The 19480-nt window shown below is 38.3% G+C and overlaps 1 protein-coding gene across 6 annotated transcripts in view; it reads right to left on the bottom strand.

Annotated features, from left to right (window-relative positions):
* The window catches only part of LOC309708141 (voltage-dependent T-type calcium channel subunit alpha-1I-like), a 229018-nt gene that overhangs the window by 142240 nt on the left and 67298 nt on the right, over positions 1-19480 (bottom strand). For 5 of the 6 annotated variants that reach the window (XM_082535918.1, XM_082535917.1, XM_082535913.1 and 2 more), the window contains one exon: positions 18152-18285. The exons of the other annotated variant lie outside the window; for it this stretch is intronic. In XM_082535918.1, the coding sequence (XP_082392044.1) occupies positions 18152-18252 (101 nt within the window). In that variant the 5' untranslated portion in view covers positions 18253-18285. The remainder of the gene's footprint in view (positions 1-18151; positions 18286-19480) is intronic. 6 annotated transcript variants of the gene reach the window in all.

Raw genomic sequence — 19480 nt, 5'->3', positions numbered from 1 at the left:
CTAGTGGGGTGTGGGGGACATAATAGTGATCTGTCATTTTCCAGCAATTTTTTGCAGCAATTTCTGATAAGGCACACACATGTGGTTACACAAGAGAGAGAGATACAGGCAAACAATCGTACGTGTGCAACGAATGATACCCAGAGACAACAGACAATAGAAATTCACACACAGACACACACGTAAACATTATGCCTGTATACCCTAAGTTTTTCAACACTGAGCATTTGTATAGTCAGTCTGACACCCAAATAAAATCACACACACACACAGTCACACACTAAGTAGAGAAAATGCCCGGGGCAGACTCTTGGCTCTCGTAAAGCTGTGTTAAGTCATCAGACTGGGCCACACACTTCATTTGCACAATGAAACACACTCACGCATGCACACTCCTGAAGTATGTAGTTACATAAGCTGTGAATCCACATGCACTCTTACTCGTAGCACACACACACACACACACACACACAGGCACACACTGGCTGTCACTCTCTGACACACAAAACCTTTGCATACACTCACACAAGTCAAACTAAATTTAGTGTCTGTCTGTGTTTGAGTTAGGACCGCTCGCCAACCAAATAGCTTCATGAATATTTCAGTGGAGTAACTAGATTACTTTTGTTCCAAAGTGGCCTTGGATGGGGGAATGTGGATTTTTTTTAACTGAATCTTAAACATATTTCTTATTCCATTTTTCTGTGTTTTTTTGGTGTCTCTCTTCTCTTCAGAAACTTGCTCTGTCTCTGCTGTTTAAGTTAGCATTGGGGAATACTCTCTCAGGAGGCATCAGAGTGGAACAGTGGGAGTGATTTTCTTCAGGCTTTCCCTCTCGGTTGGAGGGGAAGTGTGAATATTGGAGATAATTTAAGAAGCACACGTTAGAACGCTACACAGCAATCAAGGATGATTTTAGGGTAATTTTGTGGTGTTAAGTAACAAGTCTTTAAAAACAGGACTGACCGTAACAACAGTACAGAGTTCATTCATCATGTTACAGAGTCCCAAGATATGAAACCTAAAAGGGTCAGGGTTTCTCCACTCAATACTTCTGTATATTGTTATCTACTATATTTAATTGCATAGTATTTGGATTTTAACAGCTTAGTTTTGTGTTTCACGTCAAATAAGACAAGTTGTACACTTGGGTGTTCTGACAGGACAAGTAAGCCAACACATGCTTGCTAAGTGAAATTTAAGCATTCTGTTCTTTGAGAGCATTTTGTCAAGCATTGCTTGTCTGTATGCATCTTGTAAGTGCCAATCTTTTGGGTTAGCTATTGTGTCTCAAAGCTAACTCACATGAATTGAATCCGATGAGCCAAGGTGTGAAAAAAGCTCTTAAGACTGACTGAATTCTGTATGAGTTGCTGCATTTTGTCAAAGTCTGCAATATATCGTGTACATGCAGGTAACCCTGCACGAGTCACATGTAGTATAGCAACTATGTTTCAGAGCTGTTTCCTTCATGGACATATATTACAGCACACCAGCATCAACAGCTGTTCAGCAACAGTTCTTTTTCCCCGCGTTACACTCATAAGAAACATGTATAAGCAGAACTCTATAATTAACTATAATTGGTGATTCAGGCAGTAGATAGCCTTGGACAGCAACAACGCAGCTCAACAGAAATTGTACATTTTAAGCCATTTCACTGAATGTACAATGGTCTAATAGGCAAGGATAAACTAATATGGCAATTACCGGAACATGCTAAATGTCTCATTTTATGCCAACAGTCCAGGCCAAACTCCTTCTGGGTAAGATGGCATCAATTATTAAAATGAGATTAATGGATGCAGTAGATTTTCAGTCCCAGAAGTGGTTTGCAAGTCAAAAAAGATAGATGTTCCATCGTCAGTGTGTGTGTATGTGCACTTTCTCGGTGCGCACGTTATTTTCCTTTCTCACATTCCCACAGTGTGCCATGTGGCGTCAGAGCTCTAATAAGCTACTGTTACATCTCAAGCAGAGTACAGATGCTCACGCACATGTCCGTATGTGTGTGTTATATGCTCAGACATGTGAATATCTTGTCAAAGATAAAAGCCAGCTGTCTGCTGAAGCTGTTTGCGGACACATTACCCATTTCTCACTGGTTTTTCCTTGTTTCTTCCAGTTAGACGTCTCACACGTTACATTTCGGGCAAAAACACTTAGTTGGCAAATCTAAAATTAGAAGCTAATGTCTTCGTTTAGCACAAGTTAGCATGTGTTGACTCAACCAAGTTTAACACCCTCATACACTTCAGGATACAGTTAGCTTTACATATGTTTTTGGACCATTTGTACTTCTTTTGTAGAGTTGCCTGTTAAATCGGTAGATGTTAAATTGGGCAAACAAGGTGCGACTAAAGTGTCAACCGTCAGCTTTAGTTCAACAAAAGTGTTGCATTTAGTGAGGCCTGTTCACTCACTAAATCTGGCATTAAGAGGTGGACTTGCATTTTATATTACTTTTGCAAAGCAAATGAAACCATAACAAATGCATAAAATGGATTTGTGCAAAGAAAAAACAACAACAACAACAACAACTTCACAACATGTAGTCAAGTCAAGAAAAGTCCTGAGTAGGTGATGTATCACTGTCAAGTCCTTCAATTAATAAGCACCATCAAGAATTTAAATATAGAGGGTTTAGGCAGGTAGGCAGGAGGTTCATATTAGAGTTTGTCAGAAAACACCTAGAGCCAAAAACTGTCCAAAGACTTTCAAAAAGAGTCTTTAAAAGGAATGGATCATGATCTGAAGCATAAAAGACAGCAGGGTGAAGGCAATGATATGGCATGGTCATGTACACTGACAAAAAGGGATTGGTCAACTCTTGGATTTACGTAAGAATCTTGCGTGTATTTAACATAAGTGCCCCATGCTTTAAAGTTAAGTGTAACTATATAATGTAGAAACTACATGATATGCAGAGAGGCTAGATTAAATTGTTCATATCATGTTCGAGTGAAGTAAGTCAATAACTTTCTGCGACACTGCACGGGATTTCAGTCTCACGTGCTTTGGATCGTGGTTTCAGGAAGGCATCCATCTCAGTCAAGTCGAGCAGCCGCCTCTACTTTGTTTGGTATACAGAAAAAAGTAAATTGGGTGGTTTTTACATTAAAAAAGTCTAACTTGTAATTTAAACACAATAATTTCATGTTTCTATGAACGTAGTTAAATCATGAAGAATCTGTACGAAATTCAACAACTTAATTTGTTCTTGTTGAGATGACCTGATACAATCTAGTAAGAGTGGTTAGTTGCTGAACTCATGAAATTCACAAGATCGCACGAGATTTCAAACTGCAGGAAAATCACTGGAGTTATAAGAGGCAGACAACTACCTTGAAATCATAGCTTTCCTACTTTTGTTAAGTCTGGATTGGTGGTGTGGTGGTTAGTGCTGTTGCTTCACAGTAAGAAGATTCTGAGTTCAAATCCACTGTCTGGCTAGTTTGCACTTGGTTCTCTCTGGGCGTTCTGCTTTCTTCCCACAGTTAAAAGTCATGCAGTTGTTACAGTTAGGGTTAATTGGTGATTCTAAATTACCTGTCAATGTAAGTGCAAATGGTTGTTTGTGATAGACTTGTGAGCTTTCCAGGGTGTACCCTGCCTTGTAACCTATCACTTCAGGGTTATTTCCCAGCAACCAGGATAAAGATAGGGCGACGTTAGTTGTTGTAGATCCATTCAATTTTTATGGTAACCAGACTCTAGACTTTGTTGAACATTATGTAATATGAAGACACCAAGTAGTATTGGGGTAAAAGTTATTGAATAGTGTTGAAATAAAATGACAAAATTGTGAAGGATTAAAATATTCCAAGAGCTCAACTTACTTCATCTAAACATGTTTCAATCGCGTTTTATGAACACAAAATGCACAGGTTTACTGAATATGAAAAAGTTGTGTTGAGTTTCTGCCAAAGCAAAACATTTGTGTGCAACCAATGTCCACTATTGAATCAAGTAAATCCAACATGGCCTTTTTTTCAGTGTATGGCTGCCCATGTAAGCAGGTCATTAGAGTTTATTGACGGCAGGATGCTGTCTGAAGTGTACAGACTGACACTCTCTGCTCAGATTCATCCAAATGCTGCAAAGCCGATCAGACAGCACGTCACAGTGGAAATATATAATGACCCAAAGCATGCTGCAAAAGCAGCCCACGAGTTTCTCAAGGCAAAGAAATGTTTTTTTCTTAAATCAGCCATCTGATCTCTACCGTGTAGAGCTTGCTTTTCAGTTACTGAAGAGAAAACTGAAGGCAGGGAGAGCCACAAACAAGCAACAACTGAAGGCCTGGCAGAGTATCTCAAGGAAGGAAACACAACATCGGGTGAAATCGGGTGACCTAGACTCTATTGATTACAAAAATATTCATCCAAGTATTAAAAATAATCCTTATAGGACGGGGCTGTGGCCCCCCCACACTCCCTAGCAGATCGTTACATGGAGAAACCTTTGGAATACAAGCGCGCTGATCCACACAGGTATGCACACGGGTGTTCACTGCTCGTAGACCCAAATTACACCTTTCTTGGCTGCTACTTCGAAGCACATCTGTCCTGCGTGCTGCACAACAACATTGAATATTTAGTATTTACTGCTGTTTACACTTAGCTAGATTAATGCGATGGTGTTGTGTTTAGTATGTTGCTTTGTTTTTGTTTTTTTTGTCTTTTTTGCTTGTTTTCTATTCCTCTCTCAACAGGTGATCCAGGAGATTTTTATTTCTTTTCTCCCCCCCTTTCTCACTGTCCCTCTCCCCTTCTGTTTTTCCTTTCCTTCCTCTTTCTTTCTCCCTTTCCTATCCCCCCTGAAAATAAAATATAATAAATAATAAAAACAAAGATCGACCAAATGGACCAATACGGCAATGCCACGATGATCCATTTGGCAAAGTAAATCCATTGGGTATCCTTGTTGGTCTTCAGACAACAATTCTGATGGCTAAAGAACCAAATGGGACAGGCAGGAAAAAAAAAAAATCCTTATACTTAAAATTAAGTTAATTTGTCCAATTACAATTCAACCTGTGAAAATGGAGGATTTTGTGTTGAAATCATTAGAACTGTGAAACGATTAATGCGACACTTTTGTTAAACCCCTTGGATTAAAGCTTAAGGTTTGCACCTCAGTTACATCTTGTCTGATTTAAAATCCACTGTGGTGCTGCACAGAGGCAAAACTACTGTCAATGTGCACAGAGTCATTGACCTGGTTCTGTATATTTTGCTTCTTAGTACCAGTTGACTGAAAAGCTGTGCACAGGTTTGTTCTCACTTTACACTCAACCCCACAAAGACTTGTGCAAACATGGGTCACTCGAAATGCATGAAATATATGATACTTATGGATTTAAATATGTCAGTCCAGAAGCAGTAATATGGAAGTAAAGTCAACTGTAAAGCATAAACTACAAATATATTAATGATATGCTATCAGCTCTGAACATACATATGTCTGTTTAGAGAGTTGATGCTCTGTGATACAAGATTCACACGATTCATTTACTGTACTCTTTGTGTCAAAAGCTATTGAGGATCATTAGCTCACTAATCACATGAGTCATTTCCAAATTAAACTAATTACAGTATACTGATCTGACGACACCTGTAGCACCAGCTGTGCAGTGTTAATGTGAAAGTGCCTGATTAAAATACGTATAGAGCAGTACCCCTGTTTGTACACTGAAAAGATTGCACATGTACTGAATTAGTATGTCAGGTCATATCATATGACATTATTTGATGTTAATTTGAGCTTGTGTCATTCTCTTTGTGCGCTTTTCTTAGTCTATTATATGATTGGTACAAAATAGAAGCTGCAATGTATACTTTGTGTTAAAAAAATAAATAAGAAATAGCTGCTTTTGTTTCTTAATTCTTTAAAAAAAACACTTTTATTGACTAATGGCTGCAACTAGGTAATAGTGCTAAGTAAATGAGAGCTTTGACTCTTAAGTTATAGGACCATGCTGTGGGTTTTTTCCAGTACATTCTCATTCTATGGGATATTTGGAATTCATGCTATGATATGCTGGGTCTGTGGCAACAGTGATACAGTTTTTACTCAGAGTAAGAGCATTTCGAATGAAAATTCCAACCATATTTCAAAAAAAAAAAATGTTGTGTCAATAAAAACAGAAAAAACATTTTCTTCACAACAGAACACAGAACTAAATAAAATCCTTAAACTGAGAAAATGTTCAATTCTAGGAAACAATAAAGCACGGCTCGAAAAAGATTTCCATGTTCTACTGTGAATAAAATATGGGTTTAGAAAATTCACAAAACAATCATTTTACAACATTCTGAGTAGTTTCAGGGACCAACTCTAATACTGTTGGTACCTAAAGCTAACCAAGTCATTTATGGTGTCTAAACTTTATGAACTAGTTTTTGGTGCCTGAAATCCTTTTGGGTGTTTAAGTCTCTCATTCAGCTGTTCGCCTTCACCCCTTTGGCTTTGGGGTGTCTCATCAAAGTCCCACCTAGTCCTTGATAGTTTTCAGAAGGTCAAGTTTAAAGCAAGATCATACATTATACATTACATACCTCCTTATACTAGCTATATCTTAGCGAAGCAAGCTAAAGATGCTAAATAAATGAATGTATAGTTTCTGTAACAAGTGACTGTTCACCCCATGTTTGAGTCCCACCATAGAAATACTAGTTATTTCTCTGCAGAGCATGAAGACAGATTCAGTAAAGAGGAATAGACTGTTTCACAGGTTTGGCAAAGCCTTGATTATATTATCATATGTTCATGAGCATGAACAGAGTAACTAGATTATTTTTGCTCCTCAGCAGCCTTCAATTTAGAAATAGAAACATTCTGATTACCCTGAAATCAAACTGATATCAAAGAGTGTTAATTAGAACAACCATCACCAAAGTAAAACTTTCAGTTAGCTTACCTGCATGAATACAGCAACAACAACAATAATAATAACAATCAACTGGTCTTGTTTATTGCGACAGTTCATTGGCAAAACTGTTCCTGCGTCACTTCATGTAATCCCAGACTGACTCCATGATGTGGAGATAAGGCCTCTGCGGGGGACAGGCCATCTGTCGCAGCACTTCTTGATGCTGAACAAAGTTCTTCATGACTCTAGCTCTATGTTTGGGGTCATGCTGCAGAAAGGATTTGGGATTAGACGCCTCCCTGATGATACTGTGTGGTGGAAAAGAATCTAAACATCTAAAGCTGCTCAAGCTTGCACACTGTATCGGGTAAATATAATGTAGGAAGCAAACATATTGATAATACAGATAAAAGTGATTTGAGTTTTAATGATAATCGTGAATCTCTTTCCATCGGTGTGAGCTGTATCAACACTAAAACATAAATAAATAACAGTGCACTGGCAAAATCACTCACAATGTCTCAAAAGAGACATGGCATAAAGTTTAAAGCATAGACCCATCTTCCAAACTCAACATATCCCAGTCTGGTAGATGTCTGCAATGAGTTTTATCTGATTAATGGAACCTCACAACCCAACAGCTTTTTTCTTTATACTTGCTGGTTTTTCTATTACTAAGCCACCTGACTCATGTTTGCATCAATAGAAATATCCTTGTGAGAAGAAATGAACAACAACAAAAAGCACAAATAGATGAATGAGTATCTCTCTGCAGCACTTTCACTTTGAAATTCTTTCAACAACACTGAACGCTATACCTTTGCCAGTCTTTAGATTTACTGATGGATTGTTGTACTAGAAGAATAGATGCTTGCTTCCTTGGGTGACATGATGTTCCATCACATCATAAAGTTTTTATTGTGTTTATGTAACTGTAAACCCAGGAAAAAAAAAGCTAAGTCATTTTTAAGAGAGAAAAGTTAACAGTGGACAGCTCATATTTCAGTCAAACGAGAGGGCGAACATGTGATATATATGGCATGACTATATGTATAAATATAGTCATGTCAATGCAAATAAGAATCAATTATGGCCTCCCATCTGCTGTGCTTACCAGTGTACGGTTTGCCACCTTTCAGTGTATGTCACGGGGGAGACGGCTGATGTATAATGCAAACATACGCTTGTTACACAGTTTCTAAATCTACTGCGTACAAAACAAAGCTTTACATATTTGTAATATGTGAAGTGTGAGAAACAGATGGCAAGACCAAAGAATGGGAAACTTTGTTTAGACAAGTATAATCTGACCATCGTGACACAGCTGTCACTGTAGATGGAGGCTGATGCAAGTATCTCAGGAGCTCCTTCAACTAAAACCAACCACTAAACCATACAAACAACAGCAAATATGTTGCCTAGATGTAAGTGTTATTATGTTAGACAGACATACATTTTATTGACTATATGAAATAGCTATGTTGTACAGATTCCTTTCACAGTATGGTGGTTATGAGACGTCTCTAAACTGCAACAGGTAGGAAACACAAAATCCAGCCTTGGGGCCTCACAAGCTCATTCAGCTCGGTTTGTCCACTATATGGACAAAAGTATTGTGCCACACCTCCTAATCTTTGAATTTAGGTGTTTTCATCCAATTGCATAACTGCATAAAATCAAGCACATAGCCATGCACCGTGCCAGGAAAGGGTCTACCGAATTTGACTGGTAGTATATTAGGATGCAACTCAGGTTGTGAAAATTCTTCCCCGTTAGATATTCCACCATTAACTGTTAGTGGTGCTATTGGCAAGGAACCACCACAACTCAGGAAAAGTCCAGTGTAAGTGAAGCATCAGACCACATAAAGTTATAGAAACTAATCTTCCAGTTCTACCTTAAAGACCAGACAAACTCTAAGCAGTTTGGCAGTCAGTTGGAACATAGGCTCATTAAAACTTCTGGGGCTAATGTCTTAGCAAGTGAAAGTGTGCAGCTTTTTACATCAGGAGATAATCATGCAAACATCTGTAGCTTGAGCAACAGTCACACTACTAAGCAATTAGCAAACTGATGACTTGACAGGAGCATTTCAACTAAGTTTGGAACAACAGTCAAGTAAACCTGCAAGAGCCTGAGAAACATAATGTAAATTCCTTGTTGTCATTCCTCTGATGGGTTTTAAAGAAATGCTTTTAAAGTGTAAAATGTGTAAATTTATGAACCCTGACATTTAGCTTTGATATCTCTTCTTTTTCCCTTGTCGTATCCTCAAAACACAGCATGTTTTTACCTCCTGTCATGCTTCCTTGGCTGACTGCTAGAGACAGATAGAGGACATGGGGCTGAGAGACTAAATGTATCCTGAGAGAGGAGGTACAAAGCTCAGCCTGCGTTCACCGATAACCTCTCTAACATTATCCCTAAAAACACATTATCGCAGAAGGATACGCTCACACTGAAGCATACACTTCACCTCTTACATGGGCCGCGATGGAGAAAATTACAGCTTTAGTAATCCAGTTACATTTAAAGCAGAAATCTAAACAATTTTGGTTAGAAACTCCAGCTTGATTAATGAGGGCTAGGTTGAGGAGGAGAGAAATTATTTTACACTTAAACCACACACTCAATTCCTTAACCTGTCAACTGCTAACATCAACTAAACCTGGAAAGGACCCAATCTAGCTCAGCCGAATCAGTCAATACACTCAAATCACAATCATGATCAGTCTGACATTTGTGAGGTGTGCACCCAGCTTTAGTTTTCTACAGACAAACACATTCCTCATGTGAGTGAAAAAAAGCTTTAATGCTGAACAATAGACACGAGACAGATGCCATTAAGTCAGTAAAGACAACCTTGTATAATGCCAATGCTAATGCATTCATTTGCTTTAGTGTGTATTTCTTTTATTCTCTCAAACGCTCACTGTCCACTCTGCTTTAGGCAAATGGAATAATGCAGCGTTGCAACGAATTAGGATCAGCGTCACTCATTGGAAGAAATTTTATTACTGCCACCAAGAGCCAAGCTATGTTTTATCACCAAACTTAAGATCTGAGATTTGAGTAAAAACAATGCAGGGAACCACACTTGACATGAGCAAAGCGAGAACACAGTACAACTCAACAAGGAACAAAGACGACTTGAGGCTTTAAATAGATATAGAAAGTAATTAGGTATAGATGACACACTAGAGTGGAAAGACGGAGCCGAAACTAATAAATTAACTTTTAAAGGAATTGAAACCAAACACAAGACAAAAAAGATGGAAAAAGATAACCTAATGCAAGTAACTGACAGAGTTGGGGACTTGACAAAACACAAAAGGATGCTGGGAAAGCTAGACTACAACGCAAGGGATCAAAATAGAAACACTAAACTCACATTACACAGTAGCAGAAGAACAAGAAACAAGGACACTGAACAACAAAACCTGTCAGGTATAAACTATAAAACACTATACAGCATACATGAAGAAGAAAAAGTGCCAAATAAACTCCAATAAACTCAGAATTTAACAGCAGAGAACAAAAATCTCCATGATGGCAATTGATTTATTTTATCTGGTTTCAGAGATAAATTTAGGTTTCATCTGCATAGCAATGAAAATGAAAACTACTGCCTAAGGGAAGTATGTATTCGATAATCCATGACTAACGTTTATGTGTGAAAAAGACTCCCACTCTCACAAATCTATCAGGCCACGACATCATAACCTTCACCAGTACTATTTCTGCACTGTCCTGGCTAAAACTCTTCAAATAAACCATTCCTCTAATCAGCAAGCCTAATCAGAATAAACACAATGTGCCAGATTTAGCTACTAGCTAATTTTCTTCTCCTGTCTCTCAGCAGATAGACTGAAAAATAAAATACAGTGCTCTTAATACGCAGACTTCCATCACCACTTCAGCTCTGCCAGGCCTCAAAGAATAAGGATGAATGGAAAAATGACTAAAAACCAACGCTAGCTTCATAAACTTCACTGTATTCAGCACTATTATATACAGTAATAGGTTTTAAATGTGGCATAGTAGGAGTGAAAGAAGAGGCATCACTGCATGCATGTGCACAAATCAATCTATTATCAATTTGCCCTTCAAAGCCTGCCAACTGGTTTTCACAAGTGAAGAAAGGTTTGCAAGCTTAACTTTAGACACTTTTAAGAGTCGATTTTGTGTTTGAGGAGCTTATTCTTTAGCTTTATATCAATGTACAGAACATTTCCTCATAAAAATACATCTTTTACACAAGATGATTGCCTGCAGCCTTTCACATCACTAATGGAGGCATGTAGTTGGAGCAAGGGGTTATTAAAGAGAGTTTATAAAAAGGCAACTTTTGGACTAATTTTGGCATCTACCAAATCCAAGAGCAGTCAACACACAAAAACATGCAGTTCGAACAATATTCCCTCACTAACTGTGTGCAGGGTTCAGCTCTACAGGCAAGCTAAGCTGAGCCTGGTGTGAGCCTCACACTGCTCCTAATCCCTTCCCTGCAGCTCGCCTACTGTTTGTGTTTGCAGTAAACTAGTTCCCAGGGGTGCAACATTTTATCATGTCCCCCCTCCTCCTTGTCGCTAAGCACGCTGCATGTGGTGGACGCACGACTAGGGAGTAATTGGTGATGATGGCAGTATCTCTTCCATACCATGCATGCATGAACATTGCGGGCTGATTTTTTGGATTTGAGGAAAAAAGGACTAGATCAAATATTAAAAGGAAGCTCGATGGTGGAAGCAGAATCTTCTGTAGCCTCAGGGCCAGTGACTGTAAAGCTGGAAAATCTGGAGAAACTATTTCAGTGAAACCGAATGAAAAATTGGCCCCATTCTCTGAAAGTGAAAATCAAAAAAGGAGAGGATGAATGCAGAGGAAATTAAAAAGCCACAAAAGGAAACTTTATGGCAGAAAGCTACAATTTGACTGAATTTAGCAATTTAAAGTATTAGTGAGCATGATATCTTCAATTATTTGTAAAAAAAAAAAAACTTACAATTCCTATAATAGTGTAACTAAAGTACATTAAGTAAGTAGGAAGACTGGCATGCATTAGTAATAGTAACTTTCAACGATATAAGCATGGATTCCAACACAAAGAGAATCAACTTTTTTGTTGTTTTGTACAAATCTTTTGTATTTTGGATTATTTGCTCTTTGGATTATTAATTTTTTGAGAAAGACTATTAAAAAATAAAGACGGTCACACAAAAAATAATTTGGGACCCACAGAAACACAAAAATATAATAAAGGCAGTGGGTATAGGTACAGGTTATTTAGTTTTAAACGTGAACTATTGTTTTCAAGCTGGTCTGTACTCATTGTAACATTTTGAGAAGCTTGTCAAAGTATGACTAATAGGTACAGTTACTCATAATGGAGCTGACAAACTGATGGAACCCATTTTACAAAAGTGATGTGAAGCAGAAACTTTTAACAGGACTCCATGCGGTCCTGGGAAAAACCAAGTACAGCCCATGATTCAGTAACTTGTAGAAGCACTTCCTCAGCAATAAGTTGAAATAATCCTGCCCTGTAAGACTATGTAAGCCTCTCACATCGTTATGCAAGAATTATGGCCCACTGGCGGCCATTCATTTATTCGCAGATCTCTTAAGGTCCCACCAAATCATTTTAGTCCAGCTGAGATTTGTACTTTGACTGGGTCACAGGAACCTTGATTCTTCCTTTTTTGTTTCAAACAGTTTGTTGTTTGTTTGCTGTTTCGTCACATTCGGCACCAGGGTGCATTGTGAGGCCTGAATGCTTCAGATCAGCAAAGTGCCAAGATTTCTGATCACACTTAATCACGTGCAGCTGTTAGGGGCACCTAGCTGTTATATACCTTTGTGAAAACTTCCTATTTAGTGACTGGATCTACTGAAGTTAGGACTTTTAGAGTTTTGAGTCTGCATCCTTAATTATATAGCATTGGCACCGTGTGAATACTGTAATTTAGAATGTACCACCCTGTGGACAGGAAAGTGTAATTAAGCATACTTCAATGTTCTGTGGCCAGTGGTGCCAAAAATACAGACATTCTTTATCAGAATCAGAATGCTACTTTATTAATCTTTAAGGAAATGATGTGGCTTCATTTAAGTAGAAGTGCAGATACCTGTGTTTGAAATACTCAACTAAAAGTTGAAGTGCTAATGCAGTGTCTTTACTCAAGTAAATGTTAAAAAGTACAGGCTATGAAATGTAATCTTAGTAAGAAACTAAAAAGTACTCATTGAAGTACAAGTCTATACCTACATTGTAGAGGGTTAGGATTAGACTCTGCAGTTGGGGAATCCCTACGACTAATCGTGGAGAAAAGAATCACAACTCACAATCATTTCTAATGTGACTGCTGCTCTTTGTGGATTACACAGTGAAATTCAGCAGGAAGCAGATGTTTCAGAGCTCCTTTGTTGATTGCCTCTAAACGCAGTGGTCCTAACTTACAGACAACAGCACGGTTCCAGCTAATTTAACCGGTTAGTATAAACGCTAAGTTCTTGGTTTTTGGAACAAGAACACAGACTAATGTTAATACAATCTGAGTACATAACATGTATTTTTATGAAACTTTGAAGTTGTCCTTGTAAATATTCTCTCAAGTGGATTTTGTGTTATGTCAATTTCCTTGTTTGCTTGGTTGCTTTGATGTTGTCTGAGTTTTGATTTTTCTCAATTTTGTAATAGTATGTTTTCGTAGCCCGGCCTCCAGCTTCTGATGTAATAAAACACTATTGGCTGCCTTAATCAGAGCAGACGACAAGATGCAGTAAAAAAAATAAACTGCTACTTGTCTTTCTGTGTGTATACAGAAACAAATGTCTAACTTTGTACTGTCTGAAATAATGTAAGAAAACCCATAATTAACTGATGGTAACTTGAACTGATAAAGTCAAATGTGAGCCGGAGCCTTATAACTGCTGACCTGAAAACAAAGATCTGGCTTTGCTCAATAGGAACTTTAGGTGCAAGAGCTGATGTAAGCTTAGCATAAATGGAATAGCGTAACAGCTATTAAATCTGAGCGTGTTATTAAATGGTAAACTGACTGAGCACTCAAAGGGTTTTCTACTACATGCTTCATTTACACACACACACACGTATTAATACAAGGACTGTTTCTTTATCGAAGTGCTTCCTAACCTTCATACACGCACTCACACTCATACCGGGAGCATCTTTAGCTTCAATATCTTGCCCAAGAAAACAGGGATTGAACCACCAACCTTTTAGCTAGTATACAACCACGTTTCACCTCCTGAGCTACAGCTGTTTATTAAAAGCTATCATAATTTTTTAATGTGTATCCCAGCATCAGTCACTTAGAAACCATTATGTCCCACTGTGTCAGGAGATAAGCAGATATTAATCAAATTTTGGCTTCCCATGATTAAATGAACGCAATAGACCAATAGTGACAATGCGTGCTTCATCACATCAAGTTGGTTCCTAAGTCACTGCCTGACAATGAGCATGCACTATATGTGCCAATCACAGCTGTTACCTGCACTATGCACCATGTTTGTTGCTGTAGTCTGTCCTACTAATGCTAAATTAAAAGACAGATACAGCTGAAGGTGAAGAGCTTGTCCTTCGGAATACCGTTCATTGTTTGGAGCTATCCTACCACCTGAAAGCACACTACAAACACACGTCCAAGAAAACCAACGCAATGGCTGCTAACAGGAATCACCCAACATCAGCACAGAACTCCACAAATGCGAGCCCGTGTGGCACGTCCGCATATTGATCCATCTCACAAAGATGTACTGAAATCACCAACATAATGGCCAAAGATAAGTATACACTAAATACTCTCAGTAGCAAAGGCTTCAGGAAAAATAGTCACTGGACAAAAGCCATATTATCCCCTCAAGCAATTACTTTTCCAATAGCTGTGCTGTATACAACATGACAAAGAGGGGAATAGAGAGAGATTTTATATTTTGCTTCTAAGAGACCAGGTGATCAGGCCTTCTGTGTGGAGAGATGGTTTTATTAACAGGAGTGTAGCATAATGTAGAAAGTGAAAGTAATACAGAAAATTAATTTTGAGTAAAATCTTGGTACAGTTTTTGTATTTGCCTTTATTTTTATTGTATGAGTTTCACCGACTTTAGGTGAAAAAGCAGGGCTGAAAAAATGTTTACGCACAATTCAACAAATCAACCAATAACTGAGATAAATAATCATGATCTCACTAATGTCCAAAATAATCATAATTTTCATTTTGGCCGTTATCGTATCCGTCTTTAACAACAGATGTCACTATTTGGTAGAGCTGGGCGATATATCGAGTTTTTAAAAAATATCGATATATTTTTATACGAGATATAAGATCTGACAATATCCTTTATATCGATATAGTCTATGTTACGTTATAATTATACTTGTGGAGCCGCAAGTTTGCCTCTCTTTCGTGCACTTCCGTCTCTACGCAACGTTACTCGGCCTTGCCTCTCCTTCACTGAACACAACTCCCCCTCCTCCCCCATCGCTTCACCTGCAGGAAGCGACAAGATGGACACGGCAAATCTCCGTTAACGAGTTACTGTGCATCGCCCCGTGCGTGGGGCTGGACGGCGTCAATGTGTTAGCTAGCTAACCACGCTAACGAGCTAACCACGCTAACGCCATGCAGCCCAGAGGTGCTGCACGGACTAAAATCCTTTCATTTTCTCAAAAGTTGACAGCGCGCCTAATGTATGAATTCTGGTTGTGCTTGATGGCCGCGAACCGATTTTATGCGGAACACGGCGCTCAGCAATCTGTCAAAAATGTTTTAGTACGACTTTGGTAAGCTACGGAGCTGCACCGCTTGATGGATTGTCGGAGGATTACGGCTGAGCCTCGCGGAGTGATACGTACTGTGCTTCAACGTAATATTACCCTACTGTGTATAAGGACCATAAATGGCACCTGTTAAGAGACGTGGTTGCGAAGCGGATTTCAAACTCCAGGCTGTCAGTCACGCAGTACAAGTTGGGAACAGAGCAGCTGTGAAATCTGTCTTTGTTATTGTGCTCAGCGTCTTTTAGTTTACATTTTGACTGCACAATTGTGAGCTTTTTGTTATGCACAAAAACAACATTGTTTTCTTTTATTTATGGAGCATTATTATTTAATAAATGCTCATAATTTATTTTTGAGTAAATTTTATGTACATCTGCTCTATGTTAATAAAAGTGCCTGTGTGACATCTGGGACACAGCTTTGACTAAGAACTCTCTTCTTGTTCTTACTTTATGGCTTTAAAAAAATATATCGAGATATATATCTTATATCGCCAGCCAGCTAAAAAATATCGAGATATGAATTTTGGGTCATATCGCCCAGCCCTACTATTTGGTCTCCGTCAACCATTGTTCTCTAAATATGAGCTGCACGTGCAGTGTAGACATTATGAGCTCTTTATGGCTAAATTCTAAAACCATAAAAGGTAAAGTACAGCAACATTGTATTTCCTGCTGTTGTACCATGTGCTCTGACTCTGTTCATGATACGACAGCACTGACTAGCAAATCAGCTGTTCATTACCCTTTAATAGGTGAAAAAAATAACCAAACTTAAATGTTTGGTGTGAAGAGAGGTAAAATGCAACAGCCCTTCCACAGTTCTAGACCAAATTAACTAAATGAACCAGATTTTAAAAACATCCTTAATATTTTTGAAAGAGGCGACAATGTTAACATTACAAACTGTAACTTTCAGACAGGCAGTGTCCTCGTCATGTCCTTTCAAATGCAAACATCTATTCTAAAATTGGCATTTCAGTCAGATCATATTAATAAAAAGACATTACATAATTAGAAAAACAAAACAAAACGCCCCCAACCACAACCTACTAGTGCTGTGCGACACTGCAAATTTTGGTATAAGTCTGTTACCAAGTAAATGCAGAGCCTGTATTGCCAATAGAAATACCAACATTTTTAACCTGTAAAGGCAGCTTATGTAGGAGAGAACAATGTGTCATTCGTGATTCATCATCATCAATTTGCAAATTCTGAACACAATCACAAACAAAACTTTTCAACTTCTCATGTATATTTTAAACTGGGATTTTTTTGGAGATGTAAAATATAAATGTTCCTGTCTCTAAAGCACTTTGGGTCAACTTCTGTTACTGAAATGTGCTACAGGGTATACATCCAAAAAGGTTCACCAGGGTGCAGCACATCATGAACTTAGAGGACAGACACAAAGTATCGATCCTGTCACGTTAGTATCGATCCGATACCAGTATCAGTGTTGGTATCAATACTACTGGATCGACTGGCCCACCTCTACCACCAGTGCTCCAAGAAACTGAGCAATTCACTGCGATTAAAAGAGAAACATTATAGATGGTCATAACAAGGGATTTAACTAAGCTGCAGAGAGTGGGAAATCACTACTAATGAGACAAGTGAACAAAATTATACTTGGTACACTGGAGTGGGTTAGGATTAGCATCAGGAGTCGGTAATCCCTTAGTTGCACAAAAGCTCAGTAGAGTTAACAAAAAAAGCACACACACATTTAATGGCTGACTTTGTCCAAAGAAAAATATTTCATACCTTTTTTTTTTTTTACCATTTAAAGGTATCCCTTCGAGACATCAGTAACCCTGACAGAATTTGTGGCTGGGTAATTTCAGCTCATTCAATAGGTTCCATTAAGATGATTAGCTCAGCTGAGTCGCATCATCACTGTGTTACTGCCAGTCACGTCCCAAGTGAGAGCCAGTTACTATCCACACGTTAATACCCACTGCCATGTTACATTTGTAACACCGACTTGATTGGCTACGCATCGCAGCACAGTGGATTGTGAATTGTAGAGGAAGACAAAAAAGGATGAGCCAAAAAGGGATTTGGAACCTGGCCTTTAAACAGAAGCGAAACAGAATTGACCATAATTAAATATTTGAACTTTCGAATAATTCAAACACTCTCTGTGTGAGAGCTCCAGTTTAAATGTGGAATGAAACATTTACAAGTTATATTAGCAGACCGAAGAGGAACAGTGAAAATTACTGAAAAAGAATCAGCTAATGTTTAAGTGTAGCCCTTTGGGTGTATTTAATTAGCATTACACTGACCCACAATGCATGAGTTCATACTTTCCCTTTATTATTTTTTTACATTTTATTTATTTGTTTTTGTTGTTGATGTTATAGCTGTCAAGACATGTGTTTGGGAGAAAACCCTTCAGCGCTCCCACCCGTGTGAGTCTCCTGATGTGGAAAGAGGAGTCAGATAAATGGAACAGAAGGTCCTCACCCTGCCATGACGATAAAGAAATCCAGCCTGTTCCACGTGTCCCCGAGGTAACAGCGTCGACCAAAGATCCCCAGAGCGATCATTTTTACAACCATCTCCATAGCAAAGAAGATGTAGATGAACGCATCGAAGGCCTGACAGAAAAGAAACAGAGATACGAGGTGTTAATAAGGGAAAACATAAGGAAAAACGTCATTTCTGGCTGCTTTTGGCAGCAGGAATGATGAATCATTGTTGGGATGGAAACAAAAAGATCACAGAGAGAGACGTCTGTTAAATTTAGCGTGCAAAAGTGAAACTAACTGACTTTAATCATCGTTTGAACTCACAATTATTTTTTTTTTTGCTTGTTTTTTTACGTTTCATGGAAACGGTGACCAGGAGAATCGTCATTTCTTTATAGGTTTAACACTGAAAAACGGATTACATTAAATAAATAATGCATGTGTGTGAAAAGGCCTTGCATCTCATAGACAAGCAGATGCAAATGTACACACACACACACACACATGCACGGATAAATAAATAAAACCACTTGGCAAATGCCTGTTTAGTTTTCTGTCTTCATTTATGTTGGAAGTGATAGCAGAGCTGTACATTTTAATTTTTTCAGAAATCCCTCAGTCAGAACATGGTATATCATGTTTAGGTGGAAACTAGCGAGCTAACTTCCTGCTAACTTCTAACTCTGCTAAATTTAATAGATTCTGTTTTCATGGATGTTAAACTTATTTGTTACACCTGGTGAAGCAGCAACTCTGATCATTTTATTAAAGATGAAAGAATTTAGGCAGTTTTTAACTCACAGTGTGCAGTAGGGTTGCCAACTCCCTGAAAAATAAATAAGGGACACCTCGTGGCCAGGGCTGGGCGACCCAATTGTCTTCACCCTTCCCAGTGTGGTGAATTTTCTAGCTCTTTTTTTGTGTGTGAAATTATTTTTTTAACCATTTGACTTGAATTTGATTTAAGTAGATGTGTATTCTTTGTGATATGAACACATGTGAAACAAATGATCATTTAGCCATTTATTTTTAGCTCAAAATGACAACATTAACACGATAAAACAGGTCTCCTTCTTAAACAGAAGCCTGTCATGCTTAACTTTTGAGAATATAAGTAAATCTTTCTTTAAAAGCACTCTGTCCTGCTTAACTTAAAATAATAGAAAACAATAGAAAGAAAAACATTCTTGTAACAGTGCACATTTAGTGCATTTAGTACAATTGGCTTCAGTTGAGGTATTATTTCAGCTTTTCTAATGCTAATCAGCTGCTCCTGTTTGTAAACCCACTTGCTCCCATGATTACGCATCTTAACTCATCATCA

Source organism: Aulonocara stuartgranti, assembly GCF_965226115.1.
Source record: "Aulonocara stuartgranti genome assembly, chromosome: 6".
NCBI lineage: Eukaryota > Metazoa > Chordata > Actinopteri > Cichliformes > Cichlidae > Aulonocara > Aulonocara stuartgranti.
This window is presented reverse-complemented; position numbering and strand designations above follow the sequence as displayed.